Source organism: Neopelma chrysocephalum, unplaced genomic scaffold, assembly GCF_003984885.1.
Source record: "Neopelma chrysocephalum unplaced genomic scaffold, ASM398488v2 Primary Assembly neopelma1_69, whole genome shotgun sequence".
NCBI classification, from domain to species: Eukaryota; Metazoa; Chordata; class Aves; order Passeriformes; family Pipridae; genus Neopelma; species Neopelma chrysocephalum.
The window spans coordinates 2,681,108-2,709,004 of record NW_020897729.1 but is presented as its reverse complement, the minus strand read 5'-3'; the positions used below and the strand labels follow the sequence as shown (position 1 = coordinate 2,709,004).

At 42.8% G+C, this 27,897-nt stretch overlaps 1 protein-coding gene across 4 annotated transcripts in view; it reads right to left on the bottom strand.

Annotated features, from left to right (window-relative positions):
- DIS3L2 (DIS3 like 3'-5' exoribonuclease 2) overlaps positions 1 to 27,897 on the bottom strand; it is a 184,017-nt gene that overhangs the window by 69,485 nt on the left and 86,635 nt on the right. For all 4 annotated transcript variants that reach the window (XM_027685729.1, XM_027685731.1, XM_027685732.1 and 1 more), the window contains 2 exons: positions 20,346 to 20,425; positions 4,710 to 4,822 (listed from right to left, as the gene is read on the bottom strand). In XM_027685729.1, coding sequence (XP_027541530.1) covers positions 4,710 to 4,822; positions 20,346 to 20,425 — 193 coding nt within the window. The remainder of the gene's footprint in view (positions 1 to 4,709; positions 4,823 to 20,345; positions 20,426 to 27,897) is intronic.

The window sequence follows — 27,897 nt, the reverse complement described above, 5'->3', positions numbered from 1 at the left end:
GGGCTTTCAATGATGTGAAACACAAGCAAAGCTTTAACTCAGATCATAATTACAGCACTAAACACTCAACAAGCAATTAGCTGTAACAAATCTACTGTTAAATAGGGAAGCATCAACCTGCGTTACCCTTGTTTTACAGGAGAGAAACTTTAGGCAAAGTAACTTAACCCAAGCCATTGAGGAAGTCTCATGGGAGAACAAGAATGCAATCAACTTTTTCCTGGGCTCAGCAAACACATACATAGCATAATGTGACCTTGAACTGAAGGTATTTCAATTTTATCTACCTTACTGAATTAAAAGACACCTGTTTTCAACACCACGACAGCCTTGGCTGACTGTCTCCCTCTGCTTTAACGTCACGATTCCTCTTCACCCTCTACATGGAGAAGAAACCAGCTGTCACAAGGCACAGAAGTTTAAGTTATAAATACACATTTCCTTTTTCCTTAACATGATACGGTCACAGCCTGAAAGGATTCCTAGTAATTGCAAGCCCAGCATTTAACAAACAAAGATGTCACAATTGTGTCACACTCAGAGAGCAAGATGTTTCAGGAGAGATCCCAGGGGCTGCCCAGAGGAACTTTGGCAACAGGATTATCTCCATCTCTTTCTGACGGAGACACAGGATGAGAGGAGATTTCCCTAAGTATGTCTTTCATGTCCAGATTTGCAAAATAGCAGAGTTGTGTAGCATCACCTCGAATAATCCAGAGGTTGCCCAGCATTTTTTAAATGCCTTGCCCTTCCCGTGACTGTCTGCCAAGAGACAGTGGTGCCTGCCAGCTGCCCTGTGGAGTGCCACGGCACGCAGAAATCCAGCGAGCTGAAACGCTGCCGAGGGACAGCACCTCCAGTGTAAGTGGTTTCCTTGGCAAATTGCTACATTGGGGATCACATCAATTCGGCTTGGTTTTACTGCAGGTGGAAATAAAGTCACCTGGGCTTATACAGGGATCATAAACCTGGAATAAGGGGTCTATAAATGTAGCTGAATCTAGAAAGGCAGTTGGAGAGGCCCAGCAGGGCTAGGCAAAAGAATTTTACAATGTAAAAAAGGACTTACACCCCCCAGGAAATCCTTTCTAATGAATGTGTCATAGAAACCAGGGCTGAAGAAAGGCTTGGGTGGTGAGAGCTCGTCTGGTTTTCATCCCCCTCTATCAGTCAGACTAATAAAAGACATCATTTCTCCCCATAAGCCTCATAAGGCTCAAGAGATACTGGAAAGGGCTCTTCTTTGAGTGAAAGGCTGATATGCACAATGCTGGCAGATGCAGGTCTGCATTTCAAATAAAACCACAGACAGAGGATTTATCTCTTCCTGTTTCCAATGTTCAGCACTACCCTGGAGACTGAGTGCTCCAGCAGTGCCCAATGGCCATTCTCCCCACGGGCAGCCCCATGTCCCAGCCAAAGCCATGGGCAGCACTGGAAAGCCAAAGTGAGAGAAGGCACTACTGGGGCTGGGGAGGTTCCTACACTTTGTCATCCCAGTGTTATAAAACAGACAGACCTGTGACCATGGCTGGTCACACTGCTTAGCAGTTGACTCCTCTGCATGGGAAGATCTAACCTCTGATTGTGAGAGCCCTTGGGTTTGTTTTGTTTTGTCACTTTGACTAATAAAGTGCTTCCAGAAACCAAATGTGAGTTTCCAGTCTCAGACTCATTCCTAGGGAGCTGCGCAGTGGGAGGGAGCACACGCATGCTGGGATGATAAAAGCTCTGATAAAATCAGAAACATCTGCTGCAGCCAGGACTGACTCTCTGGCCAGGTTCAGAGCAGGTTATCCAAGAGTGGCTCCCACCTACAGACACTAGCAGCTTTGCAGGGAACAGAAGGGGAAAACTGGCCAGTCAACCAAAGGGAAAAGGGAACAAACCCTGGAAGAATAACCCCTTATCCTCACAAAGTTGCAGAAGCAGTTTTACTCTCTTCAAACAACTCCATTCTGCTGGCATCCCGCTTTGGCTGCCCCTCATTGTTGGTTCAAGTTGGTTATGACCACTGCTGACTCCCAGGGTGACTCCTTCTCCCACCATCCATCTGATGGGGAGGGATTGTATTAATCAAGAGTTTTCATCAGTTGCTCTCCCCAGAGCTGGGAGGAGGATGCTGAAGTCCAACAATGGAGTGGGCTCAGCAAGTCTCTTACTTATACACTAAAAGACACTCAAAGGAAATAGGCAATTTGTTTATGAGCCAAGATTTCTGCTCAGAAGTTGTATCAACACTTCCATGAATTCAGATTTTGAGCAACTCTTTGTTACTCAGCCTGAGATTATCAAAATATCAACACTGACAACCTGCTGGTGTCAAAAGTGAATGTCTTGAAGTCCTTGGACTTAACATGAAGACAGGCTTACAGTTCCGATCTTTGATCTCCAGTGTAAAATAGGACCAGTAAAATATTATAGGGATTTATGGCTGACCTCTCACTCGAGCTGCTTCACACCTAAAATAACAGTAGAAGATGTGCCAAAAAAGAGGAAACTGTTTAGGTTTTCTTGCTTCTTAAAACCTGATACATTCTTATTTCAAAAACTTTTTGCTTTTATTAAAAAGACCACTAGCATTTACACAATAACTCCCCTTTTGGACACATGGTTCAGGAAAATTAAATATGTGGCTTTATTTAACTTTTTGGGGAGGATTAGTGTAGTGCTAACCTCTCGCAGAATCACAGCTGTCTTAGGAAACAGTTCCATCAAAGGAAAGCATATTTTCTACAAGAGTCACGCTACCATCTTGTTTCAGACAGCCTGGCTGCTTTCCTTTGCCCATCCCCTAGCTCCTTTTCATCTCTTGCAACTAAAATATTGACAATTTCATCATCTAACCCAGTTTACGCTTTTAAAATATATTTTCTGCAGGGCAGAAGTGTGGGTGGAACATTTATCCTGACTGCTAGGCCAAGCAGTTGAAGAGCAATTGAAGATTAGGGGCAACAGGTAACTTATGTTGGCATTGCACAGGACTGACTGGCAGTGCTAGGGAGAAAACATGCTTTGAAAAAAAATTGAATTAGCTTTTGCATTCAACTGGATTTTTATGAAAAAATGTCTCCTTTCTTTATAAAAATCCTCCTTCTCCTTTTAAAAAAGAATTACATGCCTTCAAACCACAGTATTTTGACTTGGAAATGCTGCCACAACATCCTCCTGGATTACAGCTTTGCTGCCCTCAGTGACATCCCCCCTTGGTCAGCCCACATCTCCCACAGAGCTACAGCCATCGAGTCATCCATCAGAGGAGCACAGCAGAAGCCAAGGGCTTATCATGGGAGAGACTATAGGATTGGGAAGACTGGTGCCAGAACTGCTGTTTCCATGAGATATGCATATCTTCCCACTCCTGGAGCACAGCAAGTCAATGGGAACTGGGGTCTCCCAGCACGCAGCACACGTGTGGTGTTGGTGTCACTGCCACCAATCCAGCTGGGACACTTTGGCATTGGTACCACAGCTGTTCCACAGGGAGCTGAAATCATCCAGACTCACTGAGGCCCCCTAAAGCTGTGCCTTGCTGTTTCTACCCAAAGAAAGTTATGGAACAGATACTGAAGGTTAATGGCTTGATATCAAACCACTAATTTGATTTCACTAGAGCAACATAAATCATTTTATCATCTGGAAAGTGTGGAGAGGACACAGGAAGCTAGTGGAATAAGGATCATTACAAAACCCTCCCCAGATAACAACCCTGAAAACAACCAGGAAGGGAAGGAAAGGGAAGAATCACTCCTAATCCTAAGTAGCAAGTAGGATATGTTTATTAATTATAGGAAACATCCTGTTATCCTGGAAGGGGCTGTGGACACAAGGACTTTAGCCTGACAGAATGGAAGTGTGAGCAGAAGCAGGTTAATCTGCTTCAACACTCTTCTTCATGCAGCTGATGACTCAAGCCCACACAGGGCACTGACAGCCAAGTTTTCTAGCTTTCCTGTAAGCATGGTGACAGTAGTATCTGATGAGCTACAAAGTGTTTCTGCTCATTCAACTGAAAAGGAGACAGTCACAGACAAAACCTACATGCTTCCTTTCCAACAGTGTTAAACTTGAACATGTTCATTTTTCAAGTTTAGAAATCAACATTCAACTTGAATTTAACATTTAATTCTGATATGCTAAAATCTGTATAATTTCAAACATGTTTTCATTGTGTGATGAAGGAACACCAGTCTCCACTATTTGCAATACCCAGATAAAATAAGAGTGTGAGCCTTCTGCTTTACCTCAAGATGTTTGTTTGTTACGGTGTTTTACACCCTACTCTGCCATACATCCACCTGTGGGAGGGATGAGCTGTACTACCACACTGAAGGCAAAGTCAAAACTCTCCACTGCATCTGCCGATTTCAAGCTCCCAAGAGCAAAGCAGAGGAGCCAGCTCAGGTCTGTCAGGCTTGGGTCAGGTCAGCACTGAGCTGGTGCTGAGCTCTGCTCCTGAGCTGGTGACCCCTGGCACACGTGGGTCTCTGACCACAGACACGGGGTCACGAACTGCTCCACCCCGTAAGCTCTGAGGTGGTCAGCAGCCATGTCAGCTCTTGTGTTTGCATCAGCTTACTCATTTCTGTAGGCTTCCTGCAATAACAGCCAGATTTTGATTGTGAGCATCTGGCAACGAACCTTGAAAATCAATTTATGGTAAATGTAAGACACAGTCACCAGACGGAAAAAGGAGAAGCTGTCCTTACCTTCTGCACTAGGTAGACACTCGTTGCCCTTTCGCTCGCCACTTTATCCAGTTCTGTTTCTTCCAGTACGAAGTAGCTCACGTCCGCGATGTGAACTCCCACTTCCAAATTCCCTGGAATTGCACAACGAAGTCAGTAGGCTGTGCATAGACATGAACTGCTGACATATTTAACTCTGACTCCTCTCCCCTTCTCCCCAGTGCTACCTTTTCGCCTTATGCCAATATCTCACAAAAATTATATGTCTTTCCACCTCTTCCATCTGAGATGAAAACTGTGATCTCTCAGGACACGACCAAATTCACAACCAGTGTGGCTACAGCATACAAGGGAATACACATACAAGTGAATCCTCAAGCACAGTGGTGGAAATGTGAAAACCCTTAAAAACCATGTGGATAAGTCCTTCCAGTTAGGAGCTTGTAATAGTGAGCTCAGTCCTCATCCCTTTGTTATCTTGCACGCAAGAAAAATGGGACCCCACCTTACAGGCACACAGGCAATGCAGGATCCCATTTCTCAGGTATGGAGCAGTTGGTCACACATGCTTTTGGGTTCTCAGAGCTGCACTTATTTCCACTTCAAGCTGGTTGAGCCCAAATTGCTGCTGGGGACCTGGGAAATCTTCAATGGCTTTGGATCAGGCTATGCACAAGTGCAGCTTTCCAACAGCAGAATATTCCCACTATTTTCCTGCCTTTCCTTCAGATTTGGCTTTTTATCCTTTAATTAGAGTCCAGTCTAGAAGTATCTTAATTCAAAAGTTAGGCTAGAGAGCAGTACTACTGAGGTTTATCATGAGGTTTTGGCACTAATTGGGATTTGGAAGTAGTGATCATCCTCAGCTTTGGAAGTAATTAGTAGCTGGGTCCAAGAAATTCTGGTTTGCTAATCCTCAAAGCAGCCTATTGACCTTTGTTTTCTCTGGAAGGACTAGGCTAGATTTGAGGTGCTTATTTGTAGAATACTTCTAAGTGCAGCGGGTTCCTAATTATAACATTTGGTTCTTTAGAGGAATTCACTAACCTCTGGGTATCTATAAATATTTTTTCTTTCCTTAATTTTTTTAAAGAGACAAAGTAATAAGATCTCACACTGCTGTCAATCCTGTTTATTTATATGCCTCACAAGGAACATTATCAAAGCCCTTCTCTAGAGTGTCACGTTTTTCAAGGAAAAATGGTTTGTTGCTGTTGTCATTAAGCAGTACATCTGCCCGTGTGCCCTTCTGATGGGTAATGATTCAGGATTTCAGCAGAGTGGGAAAGGAGATGTGTACAGGTGAAGAGGAAGTGTGAGAAGGATCAAGCTCATATTAGGAGAGGCACCCAGCCCACTGTGTCCCAGCTGGGAGCTCAGGGAAGTGAGCACCAGCCCACCCTGCACAACTGCTTGAATTGGTAATGATTTTAACTTTATTAGGCCATGTTTGCACAGCCCTTTGAGTACATAAAGTGTCATTTTTCTTTTTGAGTGGCTTTTGTACACTCTGACCAAACACAGATGTAAAGGCAGCAGAAACGCACATGGAAAACGGGAGCGCTGGGGTTTGGATCTGCCCATGTAACCTCCAGTCACTGGAAGGTCCTGCAGAGAGTAAATATGATGGCAGCAGGGAGAGAGGGCAATAATCCCATCGCACACCAAGGGACAAATTCCACCACTCGTTAGGAAGCTGGGAGCAAAGACTGCAGATTAAATGGTTCACCTCAGAAAACTGCCTACAGCTGTGTTGTGATATTATCACATGCCTTGAAAGCTGCTCTACATGGATTAGGCATCCAAGCCTGAAACTACTTAGACAGTAAGTCTTAGACCAACAGTTCAACCAACAGGTTTAATATTACACACACTCAAAGCCAACACACTCAGAAGGTAAAAAAATATTGAACACTTTGAAGTCAATATTGTAATGTATTGACCCTGCAGGCAAATATTGACTAAAGGAAAAGGAGAGGGGGTCATTACATCATGCCTTTAATCGTACTTTAATTCAATATGTGCACTGTTACATACATGAACTTTTTGTCCTCAATAGAAAATCGACAAACCAAGAAAGATCTCATTGCATGAGATAATAAAACATGGAGTCAGCCAACGAAAACACACTGAGCAGAGTTAAATTTCATTCAGGTTTCCCACCAGAGCTTCTAAAAGCTGGGGTCAGCGTGAGCCCCTTGCTTTTGAACTTTTAATGGAAATTCTATCTAAATATTTTCTTACATACATTGACATAATGCAAACTGGCAGCTCTTGGGTTTATCTTGCTCAAGTATGAATCACCCTATATCCCTCACCCCCAAAATATTCAGACCAAGAGAACTTGAAGATACAGCACATTGATCAACCAATCTGATTTCTCTCAAATCACTGCTTTTGAATGTGCTAGACAAAATACCAGCCTAAGCCTGCAAAGAAATACCTGCCTGCTGGTTTATTTGCTAATTAAAACGAGAGAGCTTCATGGATAGAGAAATACTATTCACTATGATTCTCTTCTAGGTCCACAAACTGTTTTTCTAATCTCATTAACTTTTATGACAAAGTCACAAAACAAACATTTCACATTGTAAGTCTAGTGTTATGTCCCAAGGAAAAAAAAAGAAAATGTGGCCTGAATGAAAGGAAAAGAGAGTTAAACCTGAACTCATATATCAAAAAAGTATTGCCAGAGAGAGCAGAGAAATGGGGAAAAGGGTGGACACCACATGGACCCCACACAACAGGCTACTACACATAGTCTAGTCCACTTTCATTTTGATGAAAAAAGTCTACTTTTCCCAGCAAATTGAGGCTTCCAACCTTGCCATGTTGCTCTCCATCATGATAGACTTTTGTACCCTAAATTTCTTAGAGAAACAAGTACTTTACAAACCACAGACTTGCTTCATCCCAAATTCTCTTATAGAAGAGCAAAAGCTGCACAACAACCCCTAAAGCTAGGTATACACTACCAGTTTAAGGTTTGGGTTTTTTTAAAAGGAATTTACATAAGAATGTACAGGAGATTAAGCCAGACACTTCATACACTACTATTAAAGCAAGAGCTGCAGGAAGCATCTATTGCAATGAAAAATGCTGAAGGCACTTGGATGGCTTCTTTCACTCAGGATCTCTAGGAGTTTTTCATTTCACATCATTTCATCCGAAAGTGGGTGCAAAACTGTCATGTCATTCAAACTCTATCACTACAAAGCTGCTCATGGGAGATGTTTAGCAACAGGGAATGCAGTTTAGAATCAAGCAACATGTGCTTTATTAACTAGCTGAACCCTATTAGCTCCTCTCTGCAACTACATAGAGGTGCAGTGACAGAGATGGATGGGAGACAGGAGCATTGTTTGAAATTACACCATGGCATTGCAAAACCCAATAATGAGGTCCTTTGCAATGAGGAGCTCTCCCCAAAGGTCTGCAAGTAGAAATAGGAAAAGGGTTGGGCACTCAGCCACCAAAACTCCCCTTGGGAGCTGGGAAAGGCAGGTCTCCCCCAGCGCGATGCTGCACCAGGCACACAGCTGTTTTGGAGAAGGTTTGGCTCCTTGATCTGAGAATCTGGTTTGTTTGAACCCACTCCAAAACCTTGTGTGTGTCGATATGATGCTAAAATCAAAGAAGAGTGGTGGCACCTTGCAGAAGAACAAAGAACAAGCTGTTCCTTTTTTTCTTTTTTCTGATGATCTCACTCTCTATGACAAAACAGTTCAGAGAACTTCTTTTCTTCTTTATTGAGGAAAATTATAAACAAAAAAAGATTAGCAAGAAAGAGCTGGAAGAGAAGGAAAAGGCATTTCCAGACTGTAAATGCTTCATAAAAACTGTCAACCCAGCAAGTCACATAATCTGCCCCAGAAATTAGAAAGTTGAGTTGAATGCATTTGAACAGTAGGTGAGGGAACACACAGTCAGCAAATCCCTCTTCCCTGTCTTCAGCAACCCTACTCAGTCATAGCACAAATCCAGAGAGACAGACAAGCAAGTTCACTTCATACCTTATCATATGTATTTTAGGACCATGTAACTTAAAAATGCAGCTCTTCAAGGATAAAACATCACAAGGTAATTCTCTACCATGTAGACACACTCCCCTTTATCTCCATCTCACCTTCAAGCATCATCATTCTCAGGAGGGAAGACAAACATGAGCAAATGTGTTAAGTCAACTTAAAATTGAATATCAGGGGTTTTGTATTAACCTCTGTTTCTCACACCGTCTTTATCCCTCAGTGAGATACAGAAGAGTCCAAAGCAGATATAAAGTGTTTGCTCCAGCCAGAAAACAGTCAACTACCCAACTGCTGCCAGCAGTTCAAGGTAGTCAGCTTTTCCCTGTTCCCTGGTTAGACCAAACTCTTACAGTAAATATTTACAGCTCTTTTCCCATTCCTCTGCCCTGGGGTATCATGCTGCTGCTCTTACCTGCAAAGCAGTATTTAGCACCTTGCAAAAGTATGAAAAGCTTGCATAAAGAGAGAGAAATGAGGCCTTTAACCTACATGCACATTTTGTTGCTAGTGGCAGTTCTAGAGAAGAGCGTGGGTCTTAATCGAGGCTGAGGTTCTCACATGTGATCGTGGCAAAGAGGAGAGGACAGTGTCTGCTATGGAGGGTCCCAGTTACAGAAGGGACAGCCAGAGGAGCTACAGACCATAATAGAGGTAGACACACAAAAAAATGTAAGTTGCACTGAGGCAGAAAATAGCACCAAGACTTGGGGAAGCTGCTGGAACCAGGCAGGGCCATCAGGGATTTTTAACACACACTTTTAAATGAAGGACCTGATCCAAACCCAAATATTTCTGCTTCCCTCTGGCATGTGGATGTACATCCACAACTTAAGGGTCAGAAGTGACCATCTTGGGATAGAGAGAGAACAAATGAGAGAGAGAAAAGAGCAAGACTGACTGGGAGAAAAGAGCAGGTGGGAAAGGAAAGAAAGTGCAAGACAGAGAAGAGGAGGAGAAGAGTTTAATAAAAAATAAAAGTGCAACCACAGAAAGAGTGAGTTATCTCTCTGCTCTGGAGCCTGAAGACAAAGGTAGGTGGCTTTAATTCTCGTCTGAGGTTACTCTTCCACCACAGGAAGCCAAGCTGTTGTTCAGAAAATCAGTATCTTTTACTTATTTTAAAATAACACAGAAAGTGCTTAAATTTTACTTGTGTGCCCTAAGGCCATTTTGCTTTTTGAAAGCACAGTGCAACTGAGCATAAATCCATTAACTTGTTTACCAAGAAACCAAATTTTTTAAATTATCACATGATGGTTCTTTAGCCAACTGAAATGCAACTAATTACACCTTTTTTTTTTAAGCAAGTAATAGTTTTTCCCTTCTCTAAAGGTCTCTTCCTTGACATAACCTCACAAAAAGACTGACAGAAGGATCAGAATCCTGTATCTCAAGAGAATGGGACAAGTCCCTGGGGTGCAGAGCAGCAACTTTTCCATCCAAGCATAAATATGACTTCAGTAAATGTAGCAATCACTTCAAAAGAGGAAAAACTGTCTGCCCAAACAAACAACAAGCACCTCTAAAGGGTAACAATCCACAAAATACTACATACTACCAACCCCTCTGCCACTGGTTTGCATGAAAAATGTCCCACGGAAATAGCCCCCTTCACCCACCAGCCACAGACAGACTTCAAGACCACCACGAACAGCCTGGCCAAGGTTTCAGGGAATTAATGCTCTTCTTTGAATTATGCTTAGTCACTTTTGGGGGGGTTGTAGCATCTGAAGATGTGGCCACAGTCAGGCCCTCAGTATCCACAGGGCTAAGAGAGAAGAAGCCAGCACACGCAGCATTGTCAGCACGGTCACGCCAAGTGCCTGCATCAGACTGCAAAAGTGCTGGCTGGATCTGGGCTTTTGCTTTCATTCTTAAATCACAATTAAAACCTTCAACCTTCACATTTATATCCCTTCCTTCAGGAGGAGCTGGGCTGATGTACAGACAATAAAAGCTGCAACTTTTCTCATTTAACTGCTCAAACTCAGGAGCTGGGAGATGGACCAAATCCTCAAAAACAGTAGAACCAAGATTGGCCCCAGTTGTTTCAAACTAAGAAATAGCATAAGATAACAGGAGAAGGGAAAAAAATAAAAATAAAAACATCTTAAAATGTTAACTCTTCCCATACTGAAAGTCTTGGTACTTCCTCGACTTCTGGAAGTATCTGAGAAACCACTGATAGGAATGGTGACATTGCAAAATCATGTTTGTAGCAGTCCTAAGAGAATCAGGAAACATTCAGAGTATTTCACAAAAATAAACCATAACAGGATTTTTGTTGTTTTCTTTTTTTCTTCAAGTTAAAAGGTCAATGTAGAACATCAATGAGTCTGAAATCCAGAATAACCCCTACCTGCTTTGTAGTGACTTCTAAAGCACGGTTTTACTCCACTCTCAACTACCCTCACCTTTGGCTATTTTGTCCCTTGCATCAACTGAATGTAACTGAATGTTAATTGTAAAACTACAATTTTACAAACCAATTTGAGAATGGCTCTATGTGAGGTCCAAAACTCATCTGTTCATTAAGTGCAATGAAGGACAAGTGAAGATGAAAAGCAGAAATATCTTCTAGAGTTTTCCATGAGCCATCAGCAATTCTTTCAATAGTTTCCAAATTATGAGGAGACTTTATCTATTAATAAATTAAATGCTGGGAGCACATCTTTCAGGTGAATTGCATAAAATTTTTGTCTGCAGCAGCTAATAAATTCAGCAATGTCCTAAAACCACTTAATAGAATTTAAAAGCCACCTTTTGTACCTCAAAACAAAGTCAGGACACCTCCATAAGGTGGCACTTCATGCGTTGCGCATTACAGAGCCCTGAGTCTTATACACAAGCACAAACCAAATCAGTGAAGCACTGTTTCAAACACTTTGGTTAGGCTTAGCCCCTGCAAGGAAGCTGTTCCCCCACTCCTCAGGGGTACACTCAGAGATGGCTCTTGGTCAGCATCAGGCATTCCCAGACTCTCAGGAGAGCAGGAAGGTCAATCCTCCCACGGGAACATGGGGTAGATCTTTGTGCTGGTGGTGTTCTCCCAGCTTCCAGTTCCCATGAGCTGGAAACATCTAAGCTGGTGTCAATCAGAAGTCAGGTCTCCAGACCACACAGATCATATCATGTCACCAAGGCAAAGAAACATACAGAGTTTCCTTTCCTGTGGGCCGCCAGTGAACTCACATCAGCTCTTCATCACCTTGTGACAGAAGATGCTGCCATCCAGAAGGCACCTACTACCTATACCTTTCCTGAAAACTGCCTTCAAACTTGATGCAATAACTCTGCAGAAGAACAAAAGAGCTCTTCTGTGCAAGTGGTGCCACTGCACCATTAAGTTGGATACTTACACAAGGAAGGAATTCTCCCGAGGGAAGAACACTAAATACTCAGGACAGAATTCACACAGCATGTACAAGATAAAACATTTAATTGCAGACTGAAGGACATGGGCAATGATATCCAACAGAATAATCACACTGAATACAGATTTTTTCATACTGCTGAGCAACATGCAAGCAGAAAAATACAGATAAAAGTGAAGCATGAGTATTTTAATAGTAGAGGTCAGGGCAGAGCACAGAACAGTTGGGGACAGACAGTATAACGATGGAAAACAAAGAGAACGTGACATTTCTTTGATGTATCAAAGGAGTCCATTGAAGAACTGAGACCAGACGGAGTGGTTCCTTATGCAGCAATGCCTGTGTCCCACCTTGCCCACGCAGGTTCTCTCGCCATTCCTGTGCTGGTCCCTGCTAACACTGCAGAGGGTCACAGGAGAGCTGGTTTCCTCTCTGCTTGCACAAGTGTCTAACAGACCTTGTGAGCTGTCAAAATAGCAAGTTCCACTTGGAGGTTTTGCAAATTGTATTGATTTCTTTGCAAGATTCAAGTGTAATGAGCAACATGAAGAGGAGTTACAAACCTCAAATACTTCGGATTTATGCACTGAATGCCAGTACTTGCTTTTTGGCCATCTCTGAGAGAACCTCTAGATGACTACTTATGTCTTAGACCCAACATGAATCTTAGCTATGTAAGTCTATCCCAAGCACTTGGAAGATGGATCTTCAATGCTTCATTGAGACAAGATGTCAAGCAGGACACCAAGGCAATGACTGTGCTGCTGTGACTTGGATTCCTGGCTCAGAAGGTACTCTCTGCTGGTGGGGAGGAGTTACCAAGGCAGACTGTGCTTATCTCTTTCAAGCAGTCTCTGAACAGTGAGGTTTTCAGCCAACGTGATGAAAGTAAAAGGACAATTTCTGGTATTCCTGTCATTAATTATTTTTATCATCATTCCAAGACCAACTCAAGAGGCTAACTCTATCAGGAAATCAGCAGTCTTTGAATTTAAAGAGATGGGAAGTGACTTCCAGCAGCTTTCAAGATGAATTACAATAATTTTGGGTGTAGGATGTCATCCTGTTCCTGAAACGAAGGTTTACAGTGGAGAGGGACCAGCCTCTCTCCACTGCTAGGTCAGTCCCTTCCGTGATATCTCTACTGTACACAGCAATCCAAGGTTGCTTGAGCACTCCCGGGCATTCAAAGAGACCTTGGGATTTAGTCCTAGGCCAAACACGTACAATGTCCTTCCACGGAACAGCCTTGACATTTCAACTTCTTTGGGAACAGAAGGCAGCTGCTGGGATTTCACTTTTAGTCATCTAACTCTTTTGTATATTTTTTGAAAGATTTCCAAAACATTCTCATCTGCACCTGGTTTTACTCTTCCTGTGTAACTGGCATAATAGTTCACAATCAAGAAATACTGTAGTGGATTACAGTGTAAGATGTTTTTCCTGTTCACCTGGGTTCTGAAACTCTGCACTGCAACAGATTTAAAGTCAAAACAATTGCTCAGTGATTCTGAGGGATCCTGCCATTTCAGAAAGTTAAAAATAAAGAACATATACAGCAGTAACTCCTTTGCTGCCTACATGTAACAGAACACATGACTGAAGATAACCATGTGGGAAAGTATTCCCAGCTACCCTTTCAAAGTTTATCTTCCTCACGTATCTTCTGACTCTTACCTGCTGAATTTACTGAAAGATCCTGTTTTCTCTAGCTCTATCTGGTCATCCCCTATCCTTTTTGGTTCATCTCCAAAGATTCTCCTCATCCCTGAGGTCCTTTTCAATGAACAGAAATCCTGAGCAAAGTGCTTTTAGATCTGTTTGTACCAGAATTTCTGGATCTTCTTTCCATTATCCAGCTCCTAAAAGGCATTTTTTGGTTTTTTTTCTTCAAAATACAACTAGACACTCTGTTTTTAAGTCTGTACCCACCAATACTCCTGAGATCCGCCAGGACACAAAATCCCACACCTCTAAATCTCTGGGGAATTGTCCCAGGTCCTGAATTTATGAACTCAAATGATCTGGAAGGCGACTTTGCCCAGAGCATCCTTCTTCCCTGCAGGAAAGTAAACTAACTTTTATGAGTAATTCTACTGGTATTTGCACATCTGTTTGCATGTTCTGCAGCCATGGTCTTCATTACATTAGTCCTTCATAGACAACCTACCTCTTATTTTGTTTTAATCCCATGTCTTTTTCCCACACAGCTTGCTTTGTATACTGTAAAAAAAAGAGCCTTTTGGGATAAAGATGAAATATTTATAAAATACCTATACTTGATACAAAATTCCAGTGTGATAAATATGAATTACCAATCCTGCCCATTTTTGCTTAACCAAGGTTATAATCAACCTTCTTACAAGCAGCTTTCAAACACATGCAAAAAATGTCTTGACAAATTATGTTCCAGCAATCAATGCTCCAACCAAATCCAAACTTTCTTAATCACCCAAATACTATATCAACCAGTTTAATGCACTTATCTGGGAATTAGGCTCAGCCTATTTCCCTTTCAACACCAGCAGTTTGGAGCAAGCTGCCCTATGTCCAGTGAAACTGAGGGGAGCCCCACGTCAGGGATTTCAAGAGACATGTTTGTGGAGAAAAGGTGATGCAATTCAACCCTCTGATTCCATTCAACCCTGCACTGGGAAATTGAAAGTGATGTGTGTTTCCTCTCACAACCCCATGTTACTTTAAAAGAAAAGGCAAAATATACCGCACACGCTGCAGTTCCCAGCGTTACACAGGAGCCCACTGTGGGATGCAGCAGGGACCTGGATTTGGCACAGATCTGAGGGCATTTTGCATATTTCAAAGACTCTGCAACCACAAGCCCTTGATAGGAAGAAAGGATATACACCTGTTTTTAATCACTACAATATGTCTTTTTCACTTTGCTGGTGACACAACAAAACCCCTCCAAACTAATCAGCAGGTAACAGGAGAGACCAACTAATTATGTCTGATATTGAAGCAAAACCTGACCAAATGTTACGCACAATCCCACTCCCTGTAGGTCTTCTTTAATTTTCCCATATTTGACTCCTGCAGTAAATTTAAATAAATTGCAGTTTATGGTCATTTTACATTTGACTCATACATCAATGTGTCTCTGTCATTTTCTCTCCGGGTCTGGTGTCTGTTCATCCTACATATCTTACAAAGAAGGAAGCATAGTAATTTCATAATGTAACTTTTGATTCAACACTACTCCATTCTTCAGTGTTTATCTTAAGTAAGTCTGCCCAGCAAGACTCCAATTACAAACTCTCCCAATATTCTGTCCTGAAGGGACCAAGGGGATTAGCTGAAGGGTCCTGTACCATGCAAATTTCCTCCTACAGTCCTTAAGTGTCCAGGGGGACAAAGCTGAATAGAAGAGGGAATATTTATGTCTTAAAAAGCAAAATATAAGTGCACACAACTTTGCAAAATTAAAACATCCCCAGTGTTTGCAACCTACATCAGGAAAGAATAAGGATGAAAGCAGAGGAACATAAACACTGGGAAGATTCAATGAAATGTATCTATTTGCTCCAAAATGCAGACAACCAATGTCACTAAGGATATGAAAACTAGGGCAAACAGTCTGTAGAATATATTTCTATTTTGCCATCCAACAATTCCTCCTAGAAAAAGATTTAAATTACTTAAACTTGTATTACTTTGTAGAGATTGTAGGGATACAGGAATGAAAGAACAACAGTGAGAACCATGTTGGTTATCAATATACACACAAAAACATGTACAGAAGCTCTGTCAGAAGGAACCAAAGCACTACTTTGAGATCAGCATCAAAAGACCTGCACGCAGGTTAAGATGACCCCTCAGAAATACATCCCAATCATTTCTGCTGCATCCTTTCCCATCGCAGCCTGACCTTTCACTAGATGGAATTGTCTGCCTTGAAATGTGCCAGATTTCATTTCTGTTCCTACCAGTAAGCAGCCTTCGAACACAACTGCATCAGTACTGTGCATTACCAGGAATATAAACACCACTGGCAGGTAATTCCCAGAAGAAATTTGGCAAGTATGAGAAACCTGCCTGGTGCCACACCAGGTCTCCTAATCTCACCAGCTCTTACATGCTGAGATCAGAATAAATCTTTAAACCTCTGAACCTTGGGTGAAAACATGCAGGTTTAAAAGCAGTACAGTTGTTTTCTGTGAAGGTCTGCAACATCCACACGACCTGAGAACAGTTCTGCTGTGCACTCCTGGCTGCAGTAATTTGCTAGAACACGTGCAGAAAGGATCACAAAAAAGCACTGACTGAAATGAACTTATTAAAAACCTCAAGCTACCCTGAAACAGCTCTACAAAGGCTGTAGAAACTAGGTGCAGGCCAGAGCCATCTTTTACTCCAAGCTTATGCTGAGTCATCTAAATCGAGTACAGTTTGTTCATATTTCTGCAGCTGTTACATAAATAACCCTATTTTCCTTCTTTATTGGAGCTGATCTCTTTTAAAATATACACTCACAAATGAGTGAACAGCAAGCTCACCTCCCTACTGCTATCATTAAACAATAACGAGGAGCACGACCGTTAATCAAAAACAGACTCCAATATAAAATCCTCTCAAAACCAGACTGGCCCACTTAAGACATATATCCCTGGAAAAGTTTCCAACTGCTGCAATATCCTACTGCAAGCTCCATTAAAAATACAGCTCTTCCCACAGCCATCCCATGGTTCCTTTGCTAGTGACACTCTGCTACCGGGTAGTTTCTCATGACAGATTTGTGGACTACTTCGGCAAAAAGATTCCTTTCCATCTTTTACTGAGGATATAGCTTGGGAGAGCCCTCCATCCACTGACAGGGGCCACACTGAGAAGTTTTAAAACTTCACAAAGGTGCAAAGACAGTCCCTTATCTCTGCTTGTTGCCTAAGATCCTTCAAGGCAAAGAAACTGTCACGATCTTGAATAAGTTAACAACAAACACTTGAGGACAAAGACAATTTCATTCTCCAAAATCTTCTGAAATGCCCTGATTTACCTGTCTGATAGAAGAAGTGCAGGCAATGAGTGTGGGTTTTTTGTAGTAATTCAAGGTGCTATACACCAGCAGAGAGACATTTTCTGAATTGGGTTCTACATTCTCTGTTGATTTTTGGAGATCTCCTGACATCATGAGGATGCCAAGATATGTGGTTTGCTCATGTTGGGATTTTATGGTGGGGTTTTTTTAAGTGTTTTACATATGGGCAAAAGAGATGGAAAAACTAATAATTTCTTGTAACCACGTTTACATTTTGAATAAGAGCTGTGTTAACTCTTAACACAACTTTGCCCTCGTGAGAGATGCAGCCTTGCCAGACCTGGATAAGCTCTTAACGTCTAAAACGTCTCTTCTTTGTCATGCTAATTACAGCTAGCATAGCAACTTTTAAAGCCAAAAATCCTCAGGGTACCTCCAAAACATGTCAAAAGTTTCTATTAAGCACATGATTGAGGTTCCCACAGGGGCTCTCCTAAACACTGAAGTTTTGGGAACAGCTGTAATTTTGCAAGCAAGAGAACACAAAGAAGTCACCCCAAAGGACCCCCAGCACTGTTTTTGGATGCTCGTACCCTGGCTGAGGATCCAACACCTCGTCTCTTGGACAACAAGCTCTGCGGCTGTATCTCTAAGGTGACACCTTAAAAACGGGCACAAAATACAGCTTATATTGCCAACTGCATGTGAAACAGATATCCCTTATAGGAGGCTCGCAAAATAATGTTTTTATTGGGTTCTTCAGATCAGGAAGTATTTGAAAAATTTAACCTTTGGAATTCAGCATTTCAATACTGAACCACAGTGGGCAGAGAAGAAGGTCCATGAAATGCTGCATCAAGTTTGTGCCTCAAAGAGCAGCACATTGAGAGGATAAAGGACAAGAGTCCATCAGTTCTTAGTGTTTTTGCTACTCATGTTCACTAAAAGACTCTAGAGGCATCTCTTTGCATGACATCAGGAGCCGCAAGAATGGAGATGGTTCCAGCTACCGGACTGCACATCTCTGCTTCAGAGATGAATTTTCAAGTTTTAAAAAAACACCGAAGCATAGATACAGTGCTGAGATTTCCTTCCTGTGCCTGCTCAGGGAGCCAGCCAGCCAGCCACCATGCCTGCTCCAAGGATGCAGAGGCGTTCCCTGCAGTCACTCCCACTCCACTCCTCAGCTCCCTCCTGAATGGATCATAACTGCATCCAAGACCATCAGCACCTAGTTTCCTGCCTGTACTTCCTTCTGAGCCACAAGGTCTCTTCAGAATAAACACCAGAGATTTCAAAAGAAATGAAAGGGTATTTCCATGTCAGTTCTTTCCATGCTGATTTAAAACCTGATCCCTAGGATTCAACAAAATGGCTTTTCCACGGAGTGACTTCCCTTAGCTGAAGGCTGAGACAGCGATGGAGTGAAGTTAGAGCACGGTGCTAATAACACCAAGGTCATGGTTGTGATCCCCGTGCAGGCCATTCACTTAAGAGTTGAACTCAATGATCCCTATGGGTCCCTTCCAACTCAGAATATCCTGTGAAATTGGCCATATGAAATTCTGTGAGTGTGGGCACTACTCTCACAGCAGATCACAAGCTAAAAGGAGAGGCTGAGCACACAATGCCCAGGACAGGCATAGATAAGGTCACTCTTAAGGAAGGCTCCAGCTCAGAGCATCTTCTCACTGAAAGACCAGGGTGAAACGAGGACCTACAGCTCCAGCCAAAAGGCAGAGATCTGGCACACAAAGGGCTGCTGGAACAGGCTCCCACCTAATGGTTCATGAAAAATGAAACATGGGGGTTACCAAAGGTCTTTGGGATGGGACAGGCACCAGTGGGTGCATTCACTTTTCTGCCTCTTGGATCTTCTCCTCTGTCAGGGTCGGAAAGACAAGGCAGACTTCAAGGGTGGTCACATCCCTGATCAGCAGATATATCCACAAGCCCTAGTTATGAGTGGCAACTCTGCAATGGCTTTGCAGACTTTCTGGGAAAGAAGAATTCTTGTTCAAACTGGTATTTTCCTTGAACATTTTCTCCAAATGGCTTATGGATGAAAGAACAGTGCAGATGTATGCACCACAAACCAGCTCAGTGAATGGTTCCTGCAGCATCTAAAACCCATGCATATGTGAGCAGTAAAGGCTCAGAAGCCAGAGTTTCAACACTTTAGATCTGAGGACCTGTGGGATCACAACACTGTCATAAACCTACAGTAATTCAGATGACAAAGTGGAAAGAGAGAGAACAGAGTTCAGCTTAAGATCTCTCAAGAAGACTGTTTACATTTTCTGTGAAACAAAACGGCAATTTTTCCTTAATCTTGCCTCAAAACTGCTGTTGTACAGCACAATTAATTTTATAGGCTTCAAATTTTCTTTCACCTCTGATTTTTTATCAGTTTTACAGCACTGTAATAGTACTCTGTACCTGGGCCTAAATGACATGACAACTCATTGGCCACATCGCACAGAATGAAATCAATCCAAAAAAAGGGAACAATGTCTTTGATATCATCATCTTGCGATGATAAGCAAGAAAAACTAAACCCACACCAAAAAAAATCACTTTATCTTCATTACTAGTGGTGGACAGGCTAATCTAATCATGCAATATTCAAACTAAATGAGCAGAACTGGGACGGCAAAGTAAGCTTACAAGAGAGAAGTTCCTTTGGTCAGAATCATCAAGACTTGGCTTCTGGAGCTTTACTTTCTGTTCTGTTGGCTTACGGCATAGTAAAAGTACAAATAAGGCAGAAGAGAAAGCTCGAAAGGGAACGAGAAGAAAAACACAACTTATAAGGCACATTGTGCTCGTCTGACAATTCCCAGCATCCCATAAACACCAAAAAACAATCCAGCCAGTGACCTTAAAAAAACTGGATCCTTTATCCACAGACTGCGTATACAAGGTCAACGTTTCCCCAGACTTCAGTCTGCAGGACTGGTGCATTAGCTATTCAGCTGTAACTCCCATAATGACAGAAGACAGCTGAGATCTGCTCAAATCAAATTACAGCTCTGTTTATGCAAAACACCGTGGCTCTGCATTTTCTGACACTAAGACTGAGTGCAGCTTGAAGATGTCTGCTCTACGATTTCTGAAAACAAGCAATTAAAACAACAAGAGAAAAATTAGTTTATTACTCTACTTATATTTGGTAAAGAATACCTCAGGACAAATTATAGATACAAATGTGTCTACAGCTGAATACAAACACTAGAAGTATTTTGTAAAATAGATCTCATACCGTCAGGGAGTTGTTTACAGGACAAAGCATCATCAAGATCTCTGGCAGTTGATGGGTCGATGGTGAAAATGCATTCTTTCCTATCCAAAGAAAAAAGAAGAAAAGGAAAATTTATCTCCCAGTCATGAAGAAGGTATCAAAACACAGAGCCCATCACAGATATCCAGACAATAACAACCATGTTTTCGGAAGACTCTGTTGAAACATCTTCCAATCTCATCTGAAGTCTAAATGTAATGTACTAAAAAAAAAAGAAGTATTTAGACAAGTGAATCTCCTTGGGTATTTTTTCATTTTTCTTTTTGGTTTAACTGCTTGCTCATAGCAGCTTTCATTTCATTATAGATATTCCTCCACAAAAGCTAAACAATTTAGCCCATCAAGTTCACTACAAAGAAACAAGCAGGAAAAAGTCCTGATGCCTTGCAGCTAGAGTAAAAATAGATTGTTCTTAATTGCAAAGTTAAATGGAACACAAATAACCCCCATCCCCATGCAGCAGAGTAGGTATCACAGCATCTGACTCTCCACAAGCACAGCTAGCATGGAGCAGAGACACTGAAAAATGTACACCAAGCTGAATGGTGACAAAATTGAGAGAGAGTTTTGGTCACAGTAAAGGCACCCAAGAGCTGCAGTACTTTATAACACCTACACTGCCAATTCTGCACCAAAAGGAAAAGCAGGTTCCATAGGAAGCATCATGAAAGTTACAGAAAGGGTGAACTCCAAATCAGCTCATCAGATCTTACAAATCAACTTGGTGCTCAGGAAAAGCTGAACATCCTCTCAGATGTGCTGTACTAGGTGGCATCTGGAACATGCAGCCCTGCTCTGGAAGGCTCACATGTATGTCCTGTAGCAGTGGGTGGCAGGAACAGTAGGACCACAGATACAGTCTAGGGCCACAGAGATGAGACAAGTAAAGCATCTGACTCAGAAACCATCACGTTTAATAGAGCAGAGTCTGGCACCAGTGAGACCCAAAATCTGAAGCACTCAACGAACAAAACTTCCTAAATTCCTGCTTCAGGGCCTCCCTTCATCCCGGGCTGCCCTACAGCAACTTCTTGGCCAGACCCCTGGACTACAGCAGAGTTCACCCAAGCACTGTGAATGTGGGACTGGAGCTGAAGAGCAGTGAAGGCAGTAAAGGAATGGGTTTGCTGGCTTATTCTGCTTTTATCTTAACCTTTAGAATAAGTTCAGCCCCTCCCAAGTTAAAAGATCCCTGAGCACAATGGCATAGGCTGAGGCTGCCAAGGAAGAGATCAGACTGCTGCTTTTCTTCTCTTTGCAACAGAGACTCATATCACAATGGCAACTCCCTCCTAGAGATGTATAATGCAAACATGTATTATTTTTCTTACAGCATAACCACTGTTATACTCCTGGGGTAGGAGAGGTGGGAGGGGAAAAAATTAAAGCAAATTTTTTAAAGAGCAAGTGTCATATAGAATTAGCAAGTCTTAGTCTTTTTGTATGGGTGCTCTCACAGTGAGAGCAATGTCCCCAACTTCACAGACCTACCACTTCAGTACTTAAATGCTTTGGGTGGTATCTGCTGGTGTCAGACAGCTGGCAGCATGCATTTATATAATTCCACCAGGCACACTAAATAGAGATTTTCAAAGACATAAAAATCAGTAAAGCACTTCACTGCCTTCCGAGACTTTGAAAATCTTTTGGAATATGCTGGCTTTCAGATTGGATAGCAAAGCTGCCTTAATCCCCAGATGTACGTTAGTTTCTGATCCTTTGCATGCACCTAAACAAATTAAGAAACTGTGACACTGAAAGATATAAAATCTTTCAACTACACCGGGACTTTGATCTGTTGCTGCCTAGCTATCCAGCACTGGAAATCAACCAATTTTTAAAGGTTTGCAAACAACCTTACTTCCATAAATATATATTCCTTAAAATTCCACTCCAAGGTACTGTGCAGCTCTCTTTAGGGAGATGTGCATATGCAGATAGACACTCCTATAATACAAGCAGTATGGGAACATGCATGTGTGCCAGCCTGTATGTATTTACACCAGGTCCCACTAATGCACAGGGCATAAAGTGTCCCCAGCCACATCCAGTAAATCTTTAAGTTACTTCATTTAAAAGAGTCAACTGAATGGACACGAATGGCTTACTTTATCTGAGAAGTAAGCAAGAAAAAGGTTAAGAGCTTCTTCAAAGAGAATGTGGGTTCCTGTGTCAGGGGAATAGATAGCTTATCCCAGATGTTCGGGGCCTGCTACCACAAGCATCTGCCACCCATTGCGAATCGTGGCTCCAGGCAGTTTAAAAATTAACAGACTGGTTTCAACAAAGTGCACATTTGCAGCCTGCCCTGGAAAGAAGAGAGCAGAAATACAGAGGTGCCAAATTCAGAACACATTTAAACAACAGTGGCAACTAACTGGCCGCTTTGCTGAGATGTATTTGACTGGTCAAGTCTATTGCAGAGGCCAGTGATGGCCTCAGTTCAGAGAGCTCAAACCCATGGGGCCGGTGGGGCAGCCCCAGCCTCCCTGGGCAGTGCTTTGTGCTCAGCCTGCTGCCCTTCAGGACAAGCTGGTCGGGCTCTGAGCAGCCTCTCAGCAGGTGAACAGCAGGCACGGACAGCTCACAGCCATCTGAGATACTTAAATTGACAGATGCAAAGCTGAAGAGGGGTCCAGACAAATTCTGATTTAGCATTTCTCACCAGTCAACACATATGTTTAACCAGCAGGCTCAGATCTGCTTCTCCTTTAAAACTACTCAAGGCACTTGAACCTGTAGCTTGTCACAGGCAGTTTATTATGGGCACAGACTGCAAGTAACTGAGCAAGTAAAACAACGAATTATACTCCCTGGCATAAAGATGCTGCAGAAATGTTGCAGAGTCCATGGCCAGGTAGTCAGTGGGAAAAGAGAAGCTGATCTGCAAGCAGAGGTCAAAGTTCACAGCAGTGAGATAATCCTGGCACACAGGCGAACACCTCACTGAAGTTTTCTAAGTGAATTACGCTCATCAGTAACTGCATTATAAAGTGTGATTAATTATATTTCTGGTTTTCAGTTTCTATTACTGGAGAAGTTTCAGATGGCTACAGGAACCAGGGCTGGCATGTGAAAAAGCAAATGATCCACTGAGTGATGGGACAGCAATGCTGAGCCCAGGGGCAGCACTCCACATATGTGCTCCTCCAGGGCAAGGTCTGCAAGGAAGGCATGTTCTCAGCTATCTCCTCCTGCTTTTCCTCTGGGCCCAGTAGTATCACTTTTATCTTCAGGACACTGCAGAGAGCCATCTCTCATTCCAGAAAATCAGGCAAGGCAATGAGAAGCAAGGGGAAGAAAGGTTGGGTGAGGCAGTGCACCCTGCCTGCTGCTCTGCAAGCTGTCCCCTTCCTTGGCACCCACACCAGCCACCCCTGTACACACCCCAGGGAGGACCCTGGAGGCAGCTGACAAAAAACATCTGGGTGAAGAAACAGCATTGCTCTCAGCTATGGGGCCCTGTGAAGAGGAAGGAGCCATTCGAATTCCTCCCCTAACCAAACTGTCTGGCTGTGCAATACCCCAAGGGCTGTGGCACAAGGGATTTCGGAGAGATCAGACCACATTTCTGACTGTAACCAATAACAAGACCAACCTGCAGGGGTTTGTATGATTCAACCACAAGGAATAGAACTTTTTATGCACCTGCTAACAAAGATGTCGCTTACACCCATGGCTGCATACTTGCACATTTGCACTGACCACAGGTATATACAAATTGGCAGCTGTCTCCAGCTTCTGGAGGGCCACCAAGGTGATCTTGTGGGTTAAGAAGCTTGATCATCCCCCTCTCCCCCTTCTTTAAAGGCCCCGAAGCAACCATCTCTCATCGTCATCACACCTAATAAAAGTCTGTTTTATTCATTTCAAATTGTCAAAACATACTTTGTAAAAGTAATGAGATAATCCAAGTCTACTTGTTCCAACATAACACACAATCTGGTTAAAGGAAAACTGTTTAGGAGATAGAGACACACAGAGTTAAAAGATTTTCTGGTCTTCATGCTGGAAAGGACTGGAGATAAACATGTGCCTTTAAGAAACCCCCAGCACTGATCGAAAACAAAAATTTCAGTGTGGAAACTTCCACTTTTTACAGGACGCTTTTCATGCAAAACAGATGTTTAATGTAGGTTTGCAGAGGTGGACTTGCTCTGGCATGGAGTTTCTGTCAATGGAAGAATAAAATCTTTCTTCCCTCCTCCTTGTGGCCAGAGGTTTCGAGCACCAGAGCAAGGCAATGCTTGCAAGAGTTTGGGAGGATCAGGGGAACGACTTGCACTGAGCATGGTGGACCTGGCAAGCAAGAGCCAGGAAAGCACGAGCCACACAGACTGCCCAGACCCTGCCAGCCCCTGGCAGTGCTGACCCAGCCACCTCCAGCCCTGAGACAATGACAGGGGCACTGCTAAAGCCGACCCTGCCACCCTCCAAATCAACCACCTGGGAAAAAAAATTGCAGGATAGAGAACTTAGTTTATTAGACAGTAACGACGGTGTCAACATACACAGGCTGGTATATCAATCCTAATTTAAGGAAAGATAATTAAGTGCAGTTGCTCTTTGCACAGCTTCAGGAAGACTAATTAAAGCAGACAAGCATGTCTGCAGAGCAGTTAGTCTTTTTACCTTTAACAGGCCTTAAAATAAATGGCTAGTGCAGCAGTAGAGGTAAGATCAGTAGTTTGTTGGTGAGCTGGAATTACCGTCATGGTAATTATAACATTCACAGATCACAGGATCGCAACAGCAGTTTGTTTTTCTTTGTGCAAATACACACATCTATGCAACGGTATGCACAAGAATCAGCAGAGAAAATACTGTACAGCTGGTGCCTCAAGGTTTAGTACAATGCATAAATTTTTGCCAGATAACTGTTCAGAATTCAACATATGAGTTAGTTTAATGATAGAATATGAACACCTACAGCACAAGGAAATTACAAGTACCAGTGGTCAGGGCTCCTTCTTCGTTTGAACGGAAGGTACTTGGATCAAGATGAAGCATTGCAATTGTAAGCCATGGGCTCAGACTGTATTAGAGGCCAAGTTTCTGGCACGGCTGGGTGTTGGGCAAAGTTTGGGTGTTGTCAATGTGATTTTCTGTAAAAGCAGCTTGGTGTTGCTGATAGAGAAAAGCACCAGTTTGTACACAGTAGACAAAGCAGCACCGTGAAGATCCTCCTGAAACAACTCAATGGTCTTCCCAGCCAGCAGCACACAGATGAGTCAACTTGCCAGTGGAGCCCAGATTTTCACCACTAATAAATGCCAACAACCATGAAAGACCAGTCCAGAGAACTGCATGTACCCACAAGAGCATCAGAAAACACTTCATGAAGCAAGATGTTGTCCTTACCGGCTGATATAACCATTTGCAGGAGGCAGAAGCAAGTATGACCCAGCTATTCAGGAATCAGGGAAAGCAAAGGATGGAGGAACTTCATCCCAGGCACTGCGAGCACAAGTCAGCCGGGCAGCAAACCCATGTCCATGCTCCTGTGTGCCACAGATCACCACTCCTGGTCCTGGCTGCAGCCACCACCAACTCAAGTCACTTGGGCTGAAGCCCCAGCTTTGCCATTTCCCTGAACTAGGACTGCTCAGGGATGAGGCTGTGGGCAGAATTTAGGCTGCCAAGTCTCATAAGAGAGAAAGAGAGAACTGGATGCCTTTGCAAGAAAACCAGAGCACAAAAGAAATAGGCTGAGAAGGGATCCACCAAAAGTCTTCGAACAAGAAACCCAGAGACAGGGGCTGAAATGGAAGGAAAGGGAATTCAGTGGAATAGAATAGAAATATTTCAGTTGGAAGGGACCAACAATGATCACCTGGTCCAACTGCCTGACCAGTTCAGGGCTGACCAAGTTCAAGTATGTTTTTAAAGACATTATCCAGGTATCTTTTAAACACTGACAAGCTTGGGGCATTGACCACCTCTCTAGGAGACCTGTTACAGTGTTTAACCACCCTCTCTGTAAGGAAATGCTTCCTAACATCCAGTTTAAACTTCCCTTGGTGCAGCTTTGAACCTTTCCCACATATCCTGTAACCAGGAAGAAGAGATCACCACCTCCCTCTCCCCTTCTCTCTCTTAGGAAGCTGATAGAATTAAGGTGTCTGAACCCATCTGGACTCCCTCCCATGGCTAATTTTCAGACTGAAGCAGTCTCCTGAGGTGTTTACTGGTCATTCATGAAGACCAGGACATCCAAAACAACAACAAAAGAAAACAAAGAACACACCAGAAGCCACAGCATCCACTAGCCTGGAAAAGGTGACTGAAACCTTTCAGTCTGGAATTCCAGCACTCAAACACTGTACAACTGAAGATTCAAGAAGCTCAGTGGCTACCCACACGTTGACATCCTGCCCAGCCCCAGGCTCAGTGCTCATGGCCCACAGTCCCTCCAGTCATCCAATGGATCCTAAAGGACCAAGCTGAATCTTTTGCAGAAGCATGAGCCTTTTCCAAAGCCCAGACTGCTGCAGCTGGAGGTGAGACAGTAATGACCATCTTTTTGTTTATTAAAGTTTCAGCAGTGCAAGCCTTCTTTAAACTTGACTATGTCAGTGGTAAGACATTTACAGTACGAGTGACTGCATGTCTAGACACTGGCAGTGCATTTACATTCTTCTAGGGACTCCTTAGATTGTCCTGTCCTCTCCACTTCATGAGTACATACAATAGCCTGGTGGGAGTGAAAGCTCCTGGTTTGCCCTTATTAACTCCAGCTCAAAGCTGGCATTTTAAAATTAAGCATAAAAGGCACTTTTAGAATCTTTAAGCTCTTCAGGTCATTTCTAAGACCCTGCTGAGCTCCATCTTGCTAAAGTTAAACAGAGACCATTTCTCAGAGCTGGAAACAGTTGTTTTAATTTGGGAACAGGCATTCTAGAGCTGTCAACTCACTCCAATGAATGCTACTAACATTTTTTCACACAGCAATCCAATTGTTATGGCAACCACAAAAATCAATCTTGTTCTTCAATCACAAGAAAACCCAGCTCAACCACGGTGTCTGTGCAGGTTTGCTATGAAGTGCCAATAAGCATGGGACCAATTCTGCCAATATTCGTCATTTAAATGGGATGAAGTACTCTTTCTCCAAGAGAAATTTCAGAGACCATCAGTGCCTGAACATTTTAGAGACTTCAACATTCCACTCCTAAAGACATCTATTACATGTAGTGTCTACCACATTTGTCACAGTTGATGTTGGCAGATTTTAGTTAAAACCCAAGAGTGGCTGCTTCCAAGACAGGCTCTTAAAAGGAATATATTTTAAAAATATGCCTGCAACAGAAGTACCCTGACAAATCTCTGATGGCACTCTGAATACCCTATAACACACTAACAAAGATACTTAACATATCACAAAACTCTTTTGGCATGGTGCATAAATTTCAAAATGAACCAAAATTATAAAATAATTAGAAGCAAAAACTACCCCCTCCAAACACTGCATGTTAAAAGCCTCACAAAAATCCAGTACAGCATAAAATGCATT